The 19,936-nt window shown below is 34.3% G+C and overlaps 1 protein-coding gene across 2 annotated transcripts in view; it reads left to right on the top strand.

Annotated features, from left to right (window-relative positions):
- The window catches only part of Tasp1 (taspase 1), a 251,661-nt gene that overhangs the window by 216,533 nt on the left and 15,192 nt on the right, over positions 1-19,936 (top strand). For both annotated transcript variants that reach the window (XM_004634308.2, XM_023718640.1), the window contains exon 13: positions 9,648-9,721. In XM_004634308.2, the coding sequence (XP_004634365.1) occupies positions 9,648-9,721 (74 nt within the window). The remainder of the gene's footprint in view (positions 1-9,647; positions 9,722-19,936) is intronic.

Here is a 19,936-nt window from a genome sequence, read left to right as displayed (position 1 = left end):
TTTTTTTTTTTTTTTTCCTTCAGTGTTTAGTGTAATTTAGTTCTTAAATCAGGAAACAAACCATAGACTTCTGGGTTTTGAGGGTAAGAGGGTAAGAAATGCTACTCTCTTACTGAAATACAAATTTTTCTCTATGTAAGTATATTTTAAAAAAATGTACATTAATTACTCTTTGCTGAGTTTTCATTATAAATAAAGACTTAAATGCTAAACAATTTGACAATTGTTTTGTGAGATAAACATTGCCTTTGAGACAAATTAATGTTTGCTACTCACTGAAAATAACCTTAGAATTATTTGGGCATTAAAAAATTTCTAACAAATGCACTTTGGGTAAATTGTCATCTCCTTTTTTTATTTATTTGTCTTGATGATTCTTTGAGCGTTAAGAGATTTTGCTCTGAATATGTGTGTCCAGTGTGAACAAGTAGGGATTTACTTCTGTACCTCCATAAGATTTGATCATTTTTTAGATAATCATGAAGCAAGTAGCATTTTGAAAATATTAGATGAGTGCCCCATCATGGTAAAACATTCTCATGAAGAATAATTAAAATATATACTTACATCAAATTTTGGTAATTCTGCTTAGTTACTGTGGGTTAATGATGGAATGGAGATTCCAAGTGGCTTTTTTAAAAAGGGAAATAAAACAGGACAAAAATCAGACATTTCAGATGGGATGTTGTGAAAATTAGATTGCTCTCCACCTAATTCTCTTCACCAATCAGTTCCCTCTGCAGTAGTAATCACTGTTGCCAGTGCCTAAGATGATCTTCCAGAAAGATCTTACATGTGTACAAACATGTTTATAGGTGATCTCCCCTTTTCCTTACAGAAATTGGCAGCCACATCTCTAAATATTCTTTTCTTTCCTAAAGCTAAACTGTTTTTCTTGTAGATTAATGCTTTTCAACATGTCATATCATCATACTAATGCATTCTAAAATTAATTTATTGAATCTCACAAACAGAATTTCCTAAATGACTGTTATAAAGAACTATTTTGAATACATTAGTACATTTCAAATGAAAGGGAAATTTATTTGTAAAATGTTATAAATAAATATGTACATTAAGTAACAATGTGTAGAGTAGAGTTCTTTTTTTTTTTTCCCCTTGTTCATTCTGGTATGTTTTTGTTCAAACTGTTCATGGTCAAAAAATTGAAAGCCACTTAGTGTAGATGGTCTCATATTACCCACATGGAGTATCTTCATTTTGTTGCTGTTGTTTTTTTTTGTTTGTTTGTTTTATTTTGTTTAAAATTAGATATTTGTTATACAGAACAGTGACTTCTTTGGTGTATTTGTACATGCATATAACATGCTTTGATAATTCCCACCTTCACCCTCTTTATTCCCTCGCCTTCCTAGTAGTTTCCTTCTATTTTTATATTCTCTTCCCACCCATTTTTAGATTCCACAAATGAAAGAAAACACACAATATTTGTATTTGTGAGTCTGGTTTATCTAAGATTTATATATACTATATGTATAATATATCACATTTTCTTTATCCCTTCATCTGTTGGTGGGCACTTACTCTCTTTTGATAGCTTATCTATTCTGAATTAGGCTGCAGCAAGCATGGGTACACAGGTGTCTCTTGTATGTTGCCTTCCATTCTTTCAGTAGTACACTGAAGAGTGGTGTAGCTGTATCAAATTGCAGTGTTATGTTCAGGTTTCATTTAGGAATCTCCTTACTGACTTCCAGAGTGGCTGTAAATTTATATTCTCACTAACAGCATATTAAGTGTTCCTTTTCTCCCACATCGTCACCAGTATTTGTTTTGTTTGCTTTTGTTTTCTTCTTTGTGATAGCCATTTTGACTAGAATGAGATAGAATCTCAGCATAATTTTGATTTGCATTTCCCTCAGTGTAAGATATTGAACACTTTTATACCTATTGGCCATTTGTTCTTTTTCTTTTAATTTTTTATTTTAAAGAGGAAAATAGGGCCAGGGAGATGGCTCAGTGGAATACGTGCTTCCAGGGCAAGTGCAAGGGCCTGAGTTCAATCCCCAGTTCTGCCCACCCCCCCCCCAAAAAAAGAGGAAAAGATACTGAAAACAAATAACAGGGACAAAGACAAACAATGCAACATAATACTTCTGTAAATGAGAATTTATTTAGTTCATTTGCTCATTTATTATTTGGCTTATTTCTTTTGAAGGATTTTTTTTTAAAGTTCTTTATACCTGTTGTATGTTAATCTTCTTTTAGAAGAGTAACTGTCAGTGACTTTCTCCTATCTGTAGGCTGTCCCTTCACTCTGTTTCCTTTGTATTTTCTCTGCTAGTGGAGACCTATTTATAAAGTTGTTACATGTTTCCTGTGTGTTGACGTGTTTCTCTTAGTTCTTCAAGTAGTTTTAAAGTTTCAGAATTATGCTTAGGTCTTTGATTTTTTTTTATTGTTTTTCTTTTTATTAATTTTATTGTGAAACAGCAATCAGTTTCAAAACCAATTAACAGAACAGTTTCAATAATTAATACATTGCATATTGTTGTCTTCATAGTGGTTATTCATAGTACAAGATGCAGACATGATATCCTGTCCAAACAGTATTAGTACAATTCTTTGTTCTCATTGAATTAAGAGAAAATAGCTGTATATCTATCCTATTTTGTGTATACAGATACAAATGGTCCTTCATTTGTATCCCTTTTTTTTTTGTGTGTGTGTGTGTGTCAGAGATGGGTATTCCATTGCCATTTAAATATTGTAGGTGCATGAATTCAGCAAAATAATCCAATATAGTCCGGTAGTCCGTAATAGCAGTGGGTTATCTGTAAGACTGGCAATGTCAGAAGTTGTTGACTTGAGCCATTTATAGCTCAGCGTATTAATATGGCCTTACTTTTCATACCTTGTTATTATACTTTTCTACTGGATGGTTAAGACCAAGATAAAGCAAGACCTATATAACAAAAAATGGGAACTTTTGTATCTCACAAGGTCAGTCAAATCCCCTCAGGATTTATCCTGAAACCCTGTACTGTAGTATGCAGATCCTTTGTCAGTGTCAGCCATGTGGATGAGTCACAGCCATTGCTTATACAATTTGTTCTCAGTGAAAGCCTAAGAGAATGTTTTCTCTCCATGTGACTCTCCTTAGGCACACTCTACACCATCGATCACTTTCTTCTGTGGCCCCATAATCTCCTTGATCAGAAAATTTGGGACACAACTGAGTTACGGGATGTTACAGTACAGGTTCTCCTATGTCCTGAGTCCTCACTGACCTTGAAAGGCTAGGGCCAAAATGTTGGCTGTCCTTGCAGCCCTTCTTTTTCTCTAATTTTTGGTCTGCAAACTTAGGTTGTTAACCCTTCAGAAGAGAAGTTTAGTGATACTGTTACTGTATAACATAGGCTGTTGAGCTTAACCTCACTATCTGTCTGAATATGAAACATCTTAGACATAACATGGAACAGATATTTTCCATCAAGTATTGATATGTTAAACTGTAAATCCCTACAGAATGTGAAGTAAAAAAAGAAAAAAGAAAAATATTTTTTAAAAAATTGGAATAAACAATTACATATTTTTACACAGAAATTTAGAAATCTAACCATATACAAATTGTAGCAGGACAGTCCTATGACATTTTTTCCTTGTCTCTTGTTTCCATTTATTACCCCCCCTTTTTAAACAGATATTTACTTGAGAGACAGTATAGCAGTAATTGATATAGGTCTTTGATTTTTGAATATTTTCACAAGTTGAGAGAGGGAGCTCTTTGCAGTCTTCTTCACATGAATAAACAACTTTAGTTAAAGAGGCTATTTTTTTTCTCCATTATATGATTTTTAGCCCCTTATCAAGAATCAGACGGTTTGTATTGTGTGGGCTTGTTTCTGTGTTTATTCCATTGGTTTACTTGTCTGTCTACATTTCAGCAGATGTGTTTTTGCTTGTGTAGATGTGTAGTATATTTTGAAATCAGGTATTGTTATCCTCTAGCATTGCTCTTTTTTACTTAGTGTTATTTTGGCTGTTCTGGGTCTTTTGTGCTTCCACATGAATTTAAAAATTGTTTTTTTCTAATTTTATGAAAAATATCATTAATATTTTATTGGGGATTGCAGTTATTGAGTCTGCTGTTTGCTTTGGTGATATGGCTATTTAAACTATTATTTCTGCTTATCTATGAATATTGGAGGTCTTTGTAAGTTCTAATGTCTTTTTCCATTTTTTTTTCATTTAGTGCTTATTTTCATTGCTCAAGTCTTTGATTTCTTTAAGTTGACTCCTACTTATATTTTTGAGCTGTTATGAATTGAATTATTTTTCTGATTTATTTCTCAGCAAGTTTATTTATGTATAAAAAGGCTGTATAAAAGGTTGTTGATTTTGAATCCTACTACTTCAAAAATTTGTTTATTGGACTCTTCCGGTAGACTTTTAGGATCTTTTCAGTAAAGGTTCATATTGTCCACAAAGAGATAATTTGACTTCTCCCTTTGCTACTTGTATCCTTTTTATTTCTCTTGCCTAATTGCTTTGGCTAAAGTTAATGAAGAACAGAAGTGGTAAAAGTGGACACCCTTGTCTTGTTCCTGAGTTTAGAGGAAGTACTTTCAGTTTTTCCCTATTCACTATGTTAGCTATTAAGGTAAGATTCTTCTCTACCTAGTTACTTTGGGTCTTTTATCATGAAGTGATTTTGAATTTTGTCAAAGACTGTGCATCTACTGAGATGACCTTGTGATATTTATCCATGGTTCTATTTATGTGCTGTGTTACATTTACTAATTTGTATGTATTGAACCATCTTGCGTCTCTGAGATGAATGACTTTGATCAGAGTGTATGATGTTTTTAATGTGTTGAATTCTGTTTGCAAAAATTTTATTAAGAATTTTTGCATTTTCTCATTTATTTATTTTCTCATTTATTTTCAATTGTCGCATGGTATGTATTTCATTAGAGTACTGTAGTTACCTCATGTTTCTGTCTACCAGGAAATAGTGTTTCCAGCTTCTTGATAATCAAAATGCTTCATTGAGTATTCATATACACATATATATGTATGTATGTATATTGCATGTCAGAGCATACCTGCATATCTTAGAAGGAAAACTGCTATGTCAAGGGTCCATATGTAATTTTAGTAAAAATGTTAATAATAATAAGAAGCCTTCTTTCTTCCTAAGTTTCATATTTGTTAACTTGCCTACTTGCTGAAATGTATTTGTATCCACATCAGTATTTTGAATATTTTCATAGTCATTTGATGTTACAGTGGTGACATTTTTGAGTCTCCTGACACATACTTTCCCAGGGTAAGTGAACCATATGACCTTATGCTTTCTTATTTTAGCTTTTGTACTGTAAATATGTCCTTTATGTGGTCTACTTAGTGCCATGTTTTCTACATTTTTGCTTTTTGTTGAGTATTTAGTTGTTTAAAGTGGCCCCCAAGTACTGGTTCCATTGTGCAGAAGGTTAGTGGCATCTCAGAAAGTGTGAGGGTAAGCTTCTTCAGGCATGAGCTGCAGTGCTGTTGGCTGTGAATTCCTTTTTAATGAGTGCATATCTAGGAAAAGGAAGAGGAGGCTTAATGATGTGTAAGTGAGGCTGCGTCAGAAAGTGTTAAAGTAGTGTTTGTATAGGAAGATTGGGAAAACAGCTGAATTGGTGGAGTCATGAAGTGAAGACCAACATAGGAAACCAAAATAAAGCAAGAGAAAAACACTGTGGACAATATTGTTGTAAGACTTGAAAGCCAAAGAAATTTCAAGCTCATTACCCTGGAGCCAAGAAAATGTTAAATCTTTCTTGGCTAGCATATTATTATAAAGAAATATTTTATTAAGTTTATTAGTTATAAGAAGTACATATTAAAGAAGATTTCTTTAAACATATATACATAAAATAGGGCTAATTATTTATAAGCTACTGAAAATGTTGTGGTTAAAGGCTTAAAAAACTCACTACTGTATTCCTACTGGTAACAATGGCTCAGTGTTTGCTAATTATGCTCATTATAATCTTACAGAACGTATCAACACATTGTGTGAGACTATATTTCTCAATAGCCATGTTCTCACCATCATTTTACATAATCTTGTATGAGTACTGGTTTTCTTTACTCTCTTTTTTTTTTTTTGATGGTGGTACTGAGGATCAAACTGAGGACCTTGTGCTTACCAGACAAGCACTTATGCCATTGAGCTATATCCCCAGCTCCTGTATTCTGAGCTAATACAGTATTTGAAACCTTTTAATGTCTGAAAGCTGATAGCTGAGTAATGATGTCTTGTGATTTCCGTTTGCATTTCTTTTAGTTTGAGCAAGGGAGAATAGCTTTTCATGTGTCTTAAAGTCATTCATACTCCTCCTTTGGATATTTGTCCTGCTTGTACTGATTTGGAGCAGGCTTTTATATATTGAGGAAATTAACCTGTTTGTGTTATGAATTGTGTGTATTTCCCCAAATATGTCATTCATTTCTTAACTTTTCCCCAATGTGGCAAAAGAAAACACTGTAGATACATGCATACACACGTGTGTATATCTGTAAAATCTCCTACAGTCAAAGAACCATCAAAACAAATAAAAATACTTTTATCTCTGATGATTAAATTTTAGGATAATAAGATGATAAAAGAACACAAGTTTTGAGTTCCAGGAATTCAGCTTGAATTTGAGTTTACGCACTTGCTAAGTGACCTAAGTAAGCCGTACTTGTTTCTTTCTGAGACTTGGGTTCCTTGTCAAGACTTTGCCTAAGTCCTGCAACACAAAACAATGTCTTGCTCATGATAGAATCTCAATGGTGGTTTCTCCATCTCCTGCTTCCCTGACCAGGAAATAATTTATTAAATTAACTTGCATTGTACATGTACCCAAAGTAATAAAATAATTTCCTTTCAAAAGCATTCTAGGGCTGAAGAGATAGCTCAGTGGCATAAATGCCTACCTGGCATATGTAAGGTACTGAGTTTGATCCCTGGTACCAAAAATAAAAGCATTTTATAACATATAGACAAATCTTTCTAAACTTCTGAGTTTCACATGAATTAATAACTGATCACAGCATATGAATTTTAATTGTTGGTTTTGAAGATAATGTATCTGTGCAATGTATTGCTGACAGTGAATGTAAAAACAATGAAAAATGAATTTTTATACACTGAGTTACCTTAATAATTCCTAAACTTGCTAGGTATGGTGGCAAAAACCTATGATTCACAAGACTCTGGGAGGCTAAGGCAGGAGGATCACAAGCTTTTATCCTTTGTTTCCATGATTATATCAAGTATATTTCTAAGATTTTTTATTGTTATTTGGTTGTTTTGGTTATCTTTTCTAGCTAATTCTGGATCAGTTGCCACTTCAAATGTTCTAAACAAAATGAGAAATAATAATTTCAAAATGGGGCTGAGGTATAGCTCAGTGATAAAGTATTTGCATGGCATCAACAATGCTGCGTTCAAGCCCCAGTACTCCCCCCCAAAAAAAAGAATAGTCTCAGTACACTTAAATACCATTCACTGTTGCTACGCAATGGGGAACTTTAGTAAGAGTTAAATGCCTTTGCTCTATTAGGAAATTTAGAATATCTCAAACCTTGCTCTGGATTTCAAGAATTTTGAAGTTCAAAGCAGATGTGTGTGAAAGAAAAAAACATCTGGTGAAGAGAACTTGCCTCATTGCATGATGCTGTTTTCCTGCACCCTTGAATGAGCGTCTGCTGAGCAGGTTGGCAGGTTTGATAATTAATTAATGATGAGGGAATGAGCCTTGTATCTGAGGAGCTCAGATTTGGTCCTTAGTGCTTCCTTCTTCCCCACACATGTCTGGCAAAGTTTTCAGAGGCTAGGACTGCTAATCCCACAGTTGTGTCTCAACTGAAATGCTTGTGTTCAGGCTTAATTAGCTCAGAGATATAAACAAACGGATGGCCAGGGACAGACGGGCTTAGTGTGATGCAATGTAGTTTTATTATCAGGGACTTTTGATCTGTTGGAAGAGTACACCAAGACCTTTGAAATGCCTTAACTCAGAATTTCAAAAGTATGTACTTACTTGAAGTTGACAATTTTGTGCATATTCTTATCTGTTTAAAATTTTCTTTTCATAACATTTTACATAATGTCACAATTACTGAAGAGCTGCATGAAGAGTACAGGGGGCACCTGCAATTTGTTTCTCTAAGTCTAACTATTGTTTTCATTTTTTTCCATTTGTTTCTCTCATCCTTTTCTCCTTCCTTTTCAGACAGGCATGGCCACATATACACACAGACACACACATGTTCAAATGTGCATTTTTCTTGGTGTCAGAATAAGGTGAAGGTATCAGCCTCTTAGTACTTCAGTATGTATTTCTTAAGAGCAAGGCCATTCTTCTAAATAATCACAAACATAAAAATCCTAATATTTAATATTGATACATGACTGACTAGCCTTTTCCATCTGTCAGCAGTTGTCTCAATAACAGTTGTTCGTTGTGACATCTGCATCACTCTAGTGTAGGATAAAATTTAGGATGATATATTCCATTTAATATCATGTCTCCTGTAAACAGGAAGTTTTTCAGCTTTATTATTTTTTTTCACTTGACAATTTTGAAGAATATAAATGAATTATTGAGTGTTGCTACATCTGTTTGGTGCTTCTTCATTCAATTGTGGTTGGTCATTTTTGTCAAAATACCATAGAAGTTGTGCTGTGTCTCAAAAGATATGGTTTGGTGTCTTATCAAAAGATATGGTTTGGTAAAATTAGTTTTGATAGTTTATTTAAGCTGGAGTTTTTTTTTTTGTTTTTTTTTACATTGAATTTAGACTTTCCCTTTTTATATTTAATAAGACCTTTGTGAAGCAGTTTGATACCATAGGTACTTGATCCTTCTTCAAAGTTTCACATACTAGATTTAGCAACCCTGAGTATTTTCTCTTATTTCTTCTTTATTACTAGCTTTCTGCTGTAAATAATGGCTTGAGTTCTTCATTATTTATTATTTGTTTGGGTTAGTATACACTCTTAGGTTCTTATTTTGTTCAGTAGTTTTAATTCATTGCTCTCATTTATTTTGATGGTTCCAAATTTGGCCAGTGGGAGCCCTTCAAGCTGACCCCTAGGTCTTTTGGATAAGTTTTTCATTGAACATTTCCCTATTTTCTGGTACAAGGTAGTATAGATTCATTTATATTCTTTCATTTATACTTTCTCTCTCATCTCTGGAATCAGCATTTCTCCACAGTGTCTTGTTTCCTTTTCCAGAAGAATGACACATTTACAAACTTAGACCTGATGTGTGTGTGTGTGTGTGTGTGTGTGTGTGTATTGAAAGAAACTATGCTATAGAATATTACATAGATTAATTCATTGTGTACAGTGCATGTGAGTATATGTGTTTAATGTTACAAGTTTCAAACAGAAGAGCATTTATTTTACATGTAATAATCATAAGTTTTGACAAGAAAGAAATACATTTTTCATTTCACAGTAAATGGGCATTACACAGTTTTGAGTACTAAATCATCTTGACATTTATGAAGGAGCAAATGGAAAGTAGGGAACTGAGTGTGTTAAATATAAAGCTATCTTTAACTGTTCTATTAAAAAAGCAAAGATTTATTTTCCATCTGTGATCTGAATGTGCCTATTTGTGTTCACTTTCACACAGTGGAATTTCTGTGGAGCCACACAACGGAGAGCATGTGTGTTGGATATATGTCAGCCCAGGATGGGAAAGCCAAGGTAAGCAGGAAGAACTGGGTCATAACCTGAAAGCCTCGTGGCCATTGCCTATACCTTATATCCACTGCTTAAGAAGACATGGATGAGCTTCTTACCTCTATCTTGGGTGATGAGTTTTGTATAAATCAGATTGAAAACTATCCGTGATTCTAAAGAAAAACAGCACCTCTTTTTGCTTTAGTTTATAGAGCAAGGCAAAGTAGAAGGCACTTTTTTCATTTTGTTTATCATTAATACATGTGCAAGAAGAAATGAGATTAGGAAGAGAAAATAAGAGTAAAGCTGATGAGTTGACAGAGATAGGTTAGTTTATTGGGAACTAAAGCAAGGTAAAATTAGCTTCTAGAAAGCATCTCTGCATGTTTGATGGCAGACGTGGCCCTCACGCTTTCTAGTATGATCTGGCTTATATGTTACTGTCTTCTGTCATGTGCTGGCATTGTGTCTCCATGGGCACAGTCAACAGTTTTACCGTGTCCCAAATGCCAGTGACATATGTCCCTCAGTGAATCACAGCAATCACGCAGGTATCCAGTTATCACTTTTTTACTTACTTGGCTTCCCTGAGCTGATAATAGTTAAGGGTAGGAGTAAAAAAATATAATTTATGGGTTTTATCCTACATTGGCCTCATATTATTTTTCATAGAATTTTATAAAACAGCTATGGCATATGTTGTTTACTTAGCATTAAACTACCTCAGTTGCAAAGTCATAAAATTAGCCTTTTTTAAAAAGGAAATTGGGCTGGGGAGATAGCTCAGTAGAATAAGTGCTTGCCTGGCAAGTGCAGGGTCCTGAGTTCAATCCCCGGGAATGCAAATGAATGAATAAATAAATAAATTAAAAAAAAATAAAAATAAAAAGGAAATTGTTTGCTTTACATATTTGGAAATACAAAGTAAGAAAACTGGTAGAAGATGTCTGGTACACATTGAATCATGAACAAATGAAGGATGAATGATATTTTGGTGAATAACATGCTATATGTGAGAGTGGTCCTCCAAGATTTATGTTACCTACTGAGATTATAGACATCTTATTTTTTTAGAAGGACAAACTGTGATGTTTGTCCAGGGATGGAATTGCCTTACATAAAGTACTCAGACTATATCCCAGGCATTAAACAACGCATGCCTGAAGTTCATTGTTTACTGTCACATAATACTCATCCATATTGACATCTATATGTTACTTAGTAGCTAATAGCTTCTAGGACTCACGGGACTTCTGTGAGTGCAGTATATAAATATATTTGATTAGAAAAGGATAGATTTACATATATAAAATATTATTGAGACTTTCTCTTTTTTCTCACCTTTACATGATACAATATTTATATTGTATTACCACACCTATTTCATAAGAAAATGCATAAAGGTTGATTTGTTTCATAATTTATAGGGAAGGGAAATATAATCATACATTTTAAAGGCAATTTAAGGGCTTAGAGAAGCACTGATAGAATTTCTGTGATGATTGAAACAGTTTTTATCTATGTTGTCTAGCCACATATGACTATTGAATTACTTGAAAGGTGACTAATGTCACTCAACTGAATTTTAAAATTAATTTAAATACCCATACATAGCTAGCAACTATTATATTAAACAGTATAGGTTTAAAGAATCAATGAGAAAAAAAGTCATTCAAATAATATTTTTGGAACATTTTTTCTTATTCATGAAGAAACAGTTGTCAAATATAAAACAGTTCTGATAAGCCACAACAATCATTGTACAAGAATGGGTCACAGCCATCTAAGTTTCTGTCATACTTTATATATTGATCCCAGATGAAGGTTGATTTTTAACCAAGAATATGTAAGAGATCGACGTCAGGTCTGAGGCCAGTCTGGTAGGGTGCGGTCATGTTACAAGTTTTTTTGGTATAAACATGTTATAAACTTGTATGGAACTTTTTTTGTAATCCTGCTGGTAGCTTGTAGAAGACACCTTATCATGTGACATGGAATATGGGTAACAAAGAAAGTGGCAAGACGAGCATCAAGCCCAGGGATTTTTAGACTCCTGTTGTATTACTTGACATGTGGTGGATGTGGTTCTCATATGTTGGTAAATACTCCAGCTGATAGTCTCGATTGGGCCAGCAGCTACAGCTGCTCTTCTTGCCTCATTTGCAAATTGTTTTTGACGGTCTTTGTAGAGAGTTAATTCTACCCCCTTTTCCTCTTTGAACCTGACTACAGATGCTTTCCAGAGAAACAAAACAAACAACAGCAACATTAATGCTTTGGCTGCTAAATTCTATTGATCAAAAAAAAAATGTTTTTTTCCCCCCCATAAAGGCTGGAATGTTATTTTATTGCCAGGAAGACAAAGTTATAGATGAGAAACTTAGCTTAAAAGGAGGGGGAGGAATGGCATTAAAAATTCTGTATTCCTACTAATAGACCATTCCTCTGCCCCTGCCCCCCACATACATTTGGAGTTTCTAGCTTCTGTAAGAGAATTGTATTGGGTGACACATCCATTTAGCATGATGACTGGTTTGTGAATATGTCTCCCGTAATTCAGAGAGCCACAATAGCAAAATGAATAAGGAAGCATCTTTAAACCATTTTTTAATATAAAACTCTTTTAGTTTAAAAATGATTTTACTCTGTGGACAGCCTTTTTTTAAGGGAAATTGTTTACATATTTGGAAATACAACATAAGGAAACTTCTGGTAGAAGCTGTTTGGAACAGAATGAATCATGAACAAATAAAGGATAAGTGACATTTTGATCAATAATACTCTGTGTATATAAAAGTAGTCTTCTAAGATTTATGTTGCCTACTGATATCAGAGACATCTTATTGTGTGTAAGCACATTTTATGCTGTTCATTCAGGGGCAACATTGATTAAACACAAAGTACTCAGAACTTTAAAAAATTATCTTCTTTTTCCTTGGTGTCAAACTTGGACATTAAATCTACCAGAAAATTTGAGCATTTTACATAAGGTAGCTGTGCTTAATTCAAATTCAAGCTTTGAATTAAAGCCTACCTCAAAATGATATTGCTCAGCAAAATCTGGATAACAATATTGTAGTGAACAAAAGGCTTGTGTAATATGAATAGATCTAGATTATTTTATGAGTTTCTTTTTTGAAAAATCATGTGCCTTAATAGACTCTATGTACAAAGTCATGTATAGTCACATTAACTTATTTAGAACTTTTTAAACAATGAAAAGAACGCTTTCTGCTAACAAAATAGGTTCTTACAATTTTTAAATTCTGATTTAATTAAATTTTGAAACCTCTTCTGTAGCATAATTTGTTATGGAATCAAATTTAGGGTATTGATACTAGTTAAATTTAAAAGATACATTACTCATATTCTAATTATGCAGCAGACACTTAATGAACAGCTTAGTAAGTACCCAGTGTTCATGAACTACTGTAATAGATATTTGAACTAGTATAGAACTTATTTATGTATATGTGAGATTAGCTTTTTTTTTAATGCAAAGGTCACTTTTTATAAGAATAGAAAAAGTACTGTTAAGAAAATTCATGCTAGAGGAGAAACGGGCTATTAAATAGTTTTAAAGTATTTTGAAAGATCTATTTTTAGTTGTGAAAAAATAATATAATAATAATAACAATATAATGAAGAATATTATGATAATAAAGAACAATATAATGAAGAATATAATGAAGAACAGCTATGTATGCAATCAAAATTTACACTCTTAGTGAGGCTCAAATGAATAGCCCCTGGATGTGGTACCATAAGAATGCCACAACATTACTTGTATAGTATTCCATCTAGAATGACTAACTTAATGTTAATCATGAAGAAATATCAGAGCAACCAAAACGAAGGAATGTGTTATGAAGAGAGGAAAAAAGGTCTGTGTTCTTCAAAAACACCTATACCATAAAAGACAAAAGACTACAGAAATGTTCTTGATTAAATAATACTAAATTTTCAAGGTGAAATATGGATAGTAAAATGAGTTATATTAATTTACTGAAGTTAATAACTGCATTGTGGTATATAAGGAAATCAGTTTATTTTTAGGAAATATACAATGAAGCATCTGGGATGTATATATATCTGTATATATATAATATGTGGATGGATGGATGGATGGATGGATGGATGAATAGATAGCAAATTATAAACAAATGAACAAAATGTTAACAATATGTGAGGTCTTTGTAAAAATTCTGTGGGTGGATGTCCTTTAAATTGTCCTGTAATTTTCATATTATTATTCAATAAAAAGTTTCAAAATATATCATTTTTACATATCACAGCATATTGGATGAATTCTCTGGCATTTGCACTTGAAATAATACAGTTCAAAAAAATAATACCTTTGATTTATAACCCAGTCTTCTTTGGATGAATGTTACCTTCCACTAAACTATTGCCTTTTTTTTTTTTTAACTGAGTTTTTGACTGGATTGAATGTAAAGTATATCTCTTGAATATAAAGTATATCTCTTATAGTATTTTTCAGATTCTTCCTATTGTAGTAAGTCTTGTTTTCTGACTGGCTGTAAATGTTAAATTTTTTCCTTGTTGAAGTCCTATCACTTTGTAACTTTTCTCAGGTTTTTGTTTTGCTTTTAAAAATTTACTCAAAAAATACTTGTTTGTAGACATTCCTCTGCCATGTGTGCCAAGTCTTGTACCATACTTTGACACATGGTTGTGAATCAGGACAAATGTTGCCCATGTCATCTTTTCCCTTGCTTGTGCCACTATTTCCCTTGGATTAGACAGTGGTTTCTTCATTGCCACCACAAAGGCACAAGCAACAAAAGAAAAATAAAATGTTATCAAAAATAAAATATCATCCTCAAGAAAGTGAAAAGGGAAAAGTAATTCCATATCACGTAATTGGTAAGGGGCTTGTATCTCTTGAAAATACTCATATAGAAAGATCTTCAGGGCCAGACAAATAGCTCAGCAGACTAAAGTTCCTGCTTTGGCAGAGCACAGTAGCCAGGGTTTGATCCTGGGTGTGTGTGCTGGCTCCACCCCCAGGGCACGCTGAGACAGTGATTGAGACTGGACGTGGTAGCATGTGCATATAATCCCAGCATTTGGGAGGCTGAAAACAGGATAATCACTATGAGTCTGATCTATGTAGTGAGACCCTGTAGACCTGGTAGATCCTGTACATAAAAAAGAAAGATCTTCAGTAACTCAGTAATAGGAAGACAAAATAGACAAGGAATTTAAATAGACATTTCTCCAAAGAAGATGTAAACATCATATAAATACATGAAAAAATGATAAATGTCAGTAGTAATTAGGGAAATGCAAATCAAAAACCACCACTAGATTCTACTTTCCACCCCAAAAGATGGTGATAATCAAAAAGTTGAACAATGTATTGGATATGGAGAAATTTGTACCCTCATGTACTGTTGAGAATGCAAAAATGGTGCGTTGGTTTTGAAAACAGTTTTATAGTTACTCAAGAATTAAACATAGTATTACCATATTATCTAGCAATTCCATTCCTACTCATAAATATGCCCCAAGAAAATTAAAAAGAAATGCCATACAAAAAGTGATGGGCAAATGTTTATAGTAGCACTGTTCATTTTAGCTAAATGTATAAATAACTCAAAATTTTTTAGACCAGTTAATGTTCGTTGTCAGTTTGATTGGATTGAGAGAGTACTAGAGAGGTGATTGGATCATGGGGCAGTAAGCTCCTTAGTGGATTAATCCACGATTATCTGTAGCTGAATGGGCTTTTAGGGGTGTGGCTCTATTGGGGGAGCCTTTGGGAGATGGCTTTAAGGGTATGTGGCTGGCTGGCACTCCTTCCCTGCACTTTACCTCACAGTCACCATGAAATGAGAATCTTTGCTCCACGTACTCTTCAGTCATGATGTTCCTACATTGGAGCCAACTAAACATATAATGAAACTTTGAAACCATAAGCCACATTAAATTTTTCCTCCTCTAAGTTGTGGATATCAAGTGCTTTGCCCCAGTGATGGGAAAGCTGACAAGTACAGAAAATCGGTGCCATAGAATTGAGGTTATTGCCATGACTATATCCCACCATGCAGTAGGAAGACATTTGAAGCTGCTTTGTTAAGAGCACTTTAGGAAAGTTTGGGGAAGCAAGCTAGCAAAGCTCTATTAAAGCTGTAAGCAGAGATTGATGGGCAATTCTGGTGGGAACTGAAGACCACAATACTGATAGGAATATGGAAAGTAAAGGTAGGCTCACAAGGTTTCAAACTGGAATAAGGACTGTATTGAGAATCTAGAAGCCATATATGTTACATTCTAAAAAAAAACTTGTCAACATTTTGCTTATATACTGAGACTTTGGGAGGCCAGGTTTGAGGGCTGTGGACCAATTGATCAAGGCTGCTATGTATTTAGGTTGTGGCACAAGTAGTAGACTTGGAAATGAAAAATAGTAAGAAAGTTTGAAAACTTAAATTTACATTCAAAATGAACCACAGGTAAAGGTGGGGTCAAAAGAAGTATGGTTACTGAAATTAGAGCTATGGAGAAGACATCAAATACTTTGAGCTGGAGGAAAAAGAAAGATGCATTGAGGGCATCTGAGGAGTCAGCAAAATTCTGTGCACAGCAGGCTGAAGGGTGTAGTTTAAACCTCATTTATAAAGGGATATCGTGGACTGCCTGCTCAGGAAGAATCTCCTAGGGAATTGGTACTTGTGGGTTCATTTCACCACTCAGGTAATCAAAGGCCACTGCAGACAGGGCCAAGGAGCCCAATACTGCTCACACTGGCACCAGACCTTGGCATCATCTACATGATACCTGGATTTGCCAGCATGTGGACTAAAAGAGTGTGGGGTCAAGAAGCCAGTTTCAAAGAAATTCCTTAAGGAACAGGCAGTGTGCTCCTGAGGGTGGTTACCAAGCTGTGGAACTGAAGTCAGAGGTGCAGTGGAGACCCCAGAGAGTTGGAGATGCTAGGAATGGAATAACCTACTCAGGAAGACCATGAATGGAGCCATCCCAAGAGAAATGCTTTGTGGCCTACAACCAGAAAGACCAGAGGGATGGAGCCTCTCACTCCCACTATGATATGCTCTGGAGAATGGACATGGAGATAGAGGAAATAATGTTTTCCCTGCTGAGCTTCAGACTTGTTTTGGTCTTACTCTTTTCCACTCCCCATTCTTTCCTTTTAGAATAAGAATGGAAACACTGTGCCATTTTATCTTGGAAGCATTAAATACTTTTTGAATTTTCAAAGTGTTCACAGCTAAGAGTTTACCTTCAGTCTCAGGAAAACCTTTGAACTTTTGAGGCATACTAGAATTATGCCAGTCAATCTTAATTATTAAACTGACTGGATGAAGAGAACTCTGGAGAGGTGAGTGGCACCTGGGATCAGTCTGCTAACATTCATAGCTGCATTGCTATGGCAGTGGGGCACAGCTGGAAGTAGTAGGTCACTGGGGATGGGTCTGTGGAGGACATATTTCTTGATAATGCCCTTTCCCTAGGCTGTTTTTTCCCCCTCTGCCATGGTGTTTTTGCGTTCAAACTAACTGGCCACAAACTGAAACTCTGAAGCTGTGAGCCATGCTAAACCTCTGCTTGAAGTTGGAAGTATCAGGTATTTTATTCCTGCAACAGGAAAGCTGACCAATACACTCATCAACTGATGAATGCATAAAGAAAATGTGATGTATTTATATACTAGGATGCTGTTCAGGAATAAAAAGACAGGGCTGATAGATAATATAACCTGGATGAATTTTGAAAACATTAAACTAAGTGAAAGAAACCAAACACAAAAGGTCAAATATCAATTGGGTGGGGTGGGGCACTCGGGGAGGCTGAGTCAGGAGACTCATAAGTTCGCTGAGTGTGTGTTATTTGGTGACTTCGTGAGACCCTTTCTCAAAAGGAAAACCAAAACAAACAACAAATGAAAAATGACGGAGGTAGCTTAGGGTACAGGTGTGAAGGCCCTGTGTTCAATTCCCAGAACTATGCACCTACCTTCAAAGCCAAATACTATTTGATTTTTAGTTACATTAAATATCTGCTATTAGAAAATCCGTAGAGACATGGTGGCTTCAAGGGGCCAAGGGGAAGTAGGACAGGGAATGACTGCTGATGGGTACAGGATTTCTTTTTGAGGTGATAAAAATGTTGTGAAATTAGAAATTTGTACACTTTTGCTAAGGTACTGAATTGAACATTTAAAGGGTGAGTTTTTTGTGTATTACATCAGTAGAGTTGTTAATGTAACAACCAGTGTAATTCACTATATTACCAAAATAAAAGACAAAAGCATATGTTTATCTTGCTGCTTTATGATCATTTTAACTTTCATTCATTATATAAAATTTGAATACTAGAAATTAGGAGGGAATTTCTCAGTCTGATAAGGGGCACCTACCAAAAACTGTAGCTAATATTGTGCTTGTTTGCAAAATACAAAAAACTTTCTTCCTAACACTGAGAACTAGTAGAGAGGAGGTTCACTCTCATTGCTTTCATTCAGTATTTTACTGGAATCCTTATGGGGTACAGTAAAGCAAGTAAAATGAGAAAGAGACAAAAGTTGAAAAAGAAGTAATAAAAACTATATTATTCTCAGATGACATATAGTGAATCTAACAATGTTCAAGATATCTCCCCTGAAAACTGGAAATCCTTGCTGAGAGAAATGAAAGAAGTGGAGAAATAGGCCCTGTTCATGGATTGAAAAACTAATGGATAGCCATTCTTTCCAGATTTACACATAGAGTCAAAGAAATCCCAACCACAATTCTAGCACTTTTCTTAAAATAAGATTTTTGATGGGCTAATTTTAAAATTTATTTTGAAATTGAAAGAGCCTTGGATGGAAAAATCAACTTTTAAAAAGAAGATGAAAGTTATGAGGACTTAGCTGCTAAGACTTTCCTCATTTTCCATGAGGCCACTCCTGTCAAGGCAGTGTTCCTTGACTGTAAAGACAGCCTGAACTCGATGTATCAGAAGCTCCAAGGTTGGCAGGAGCACCATTTCAGTTTTCTGAGCATTTCAGGGAAGAAAAACTATTAAATTTGAAAATGCAGCAACCCCCTCCCCCAACACTGTTGAAATTATCAAAACAATATCTCATAATACAGATGTGTCTCATGTCTCAAGGAGAAATAGGAGTGTTCTAATGTAGAGGTCCAGAGTAATCACTGGCAATGTGGATGGCGTTTGTCTTCAGAGGAAAGCATTATCTTTTCTGTAAGGACTCCATAATGGCAAATGAGAAGTTGTATATTCAACAATTTTAATTAAATATTATTTGAAAAAAGAATAGATCCAACATGTGTCTTGGTCAGCTTCTTCACAAGTGTACCTGTTTATGTGCTTTAATTAGAATACTGTATGCATTTGAAACTGTTAGTATATTATTCTTTATGTTCATTTAACATTTTGTGAAAGATATTTTATTAATGTCTATTAATTTTACAAACTATTAGGTTTCCGTGTGGTATTTTCATGTATACATAAAACATATGTTGATTATATTGGAGTTGCCTGTTATCCCTGTTACTGTCCCTGACACCCTTCCCCACTAACCGTATGGCATTCTCTCCCCTTCTTCCCTTTTCTTTCCCTTTAACCACCATTAGGGTTTTTTCTACTTTGATATCATCTTTTTAAGATTCCACATACTAGGGAAATCATGTGACACTTGTTTGTCTGAGTCTTGCCTGTGTCACTTAAAATGATGTTCTTTAGCTCCATCCTCTTCCCTGCAAATGATGTAATTTTTTTTCTTTCTATGGTTGAATAATACTTCATTGTATGTGTATGTATGTGTGCGGTCATGTGTGTGCCACATTTGTTTATTCATCTGTTGATATTTAGCAAGCATTACCAGTACTAAACTATTAAAAACATATAATTTCTAGTAACTTTCATTAGTTTCCCATAATTTCACTTTGTTTTAGTTTGTTTAGGGATGGAAAGACTTTATCACACAAAAATTATTGAGTTCAGGAAATGATTTTTCTACAATTGAATGAAAATCAATGAAACCATATAATGACAGTTATTTATTCTTAATTCTCTTTCTCTCTTTTTAATTTGTAGGGTCTTTGCAATATAACTGGCTTAATAAGTGCTCCCTATTCCTAAACATAAACTATAACCAAAGTAGAACAGATAACTTTGTGGCATTAAGGCCATGAAAACAGTAAAAGACTATTTATAATTTATATTCAGAAAATAAAGGATCAAAATGAG

Source organism: Octodon degus, unplaced genomic scaffold (genome assembly GCF_000260255.1).
Source record: "Octodon degus isolate 3935 unplaced genomic scaffold, OctDeg1.0 scaffold00060, whole genome shotgun sequence".
Classification (NCBI taxonomy): domain Eukaryota; kingdom Metazoa; phylum Chordata; class Mammalia; order Rodentia; family Octodontidae; genus Octodon; species Octodon degus.
The sequence above is the reverse complement of the archived record's forward strand: the minus strand, read 5'-3'. Positions and strand labels throughout refer to the sequence as shown.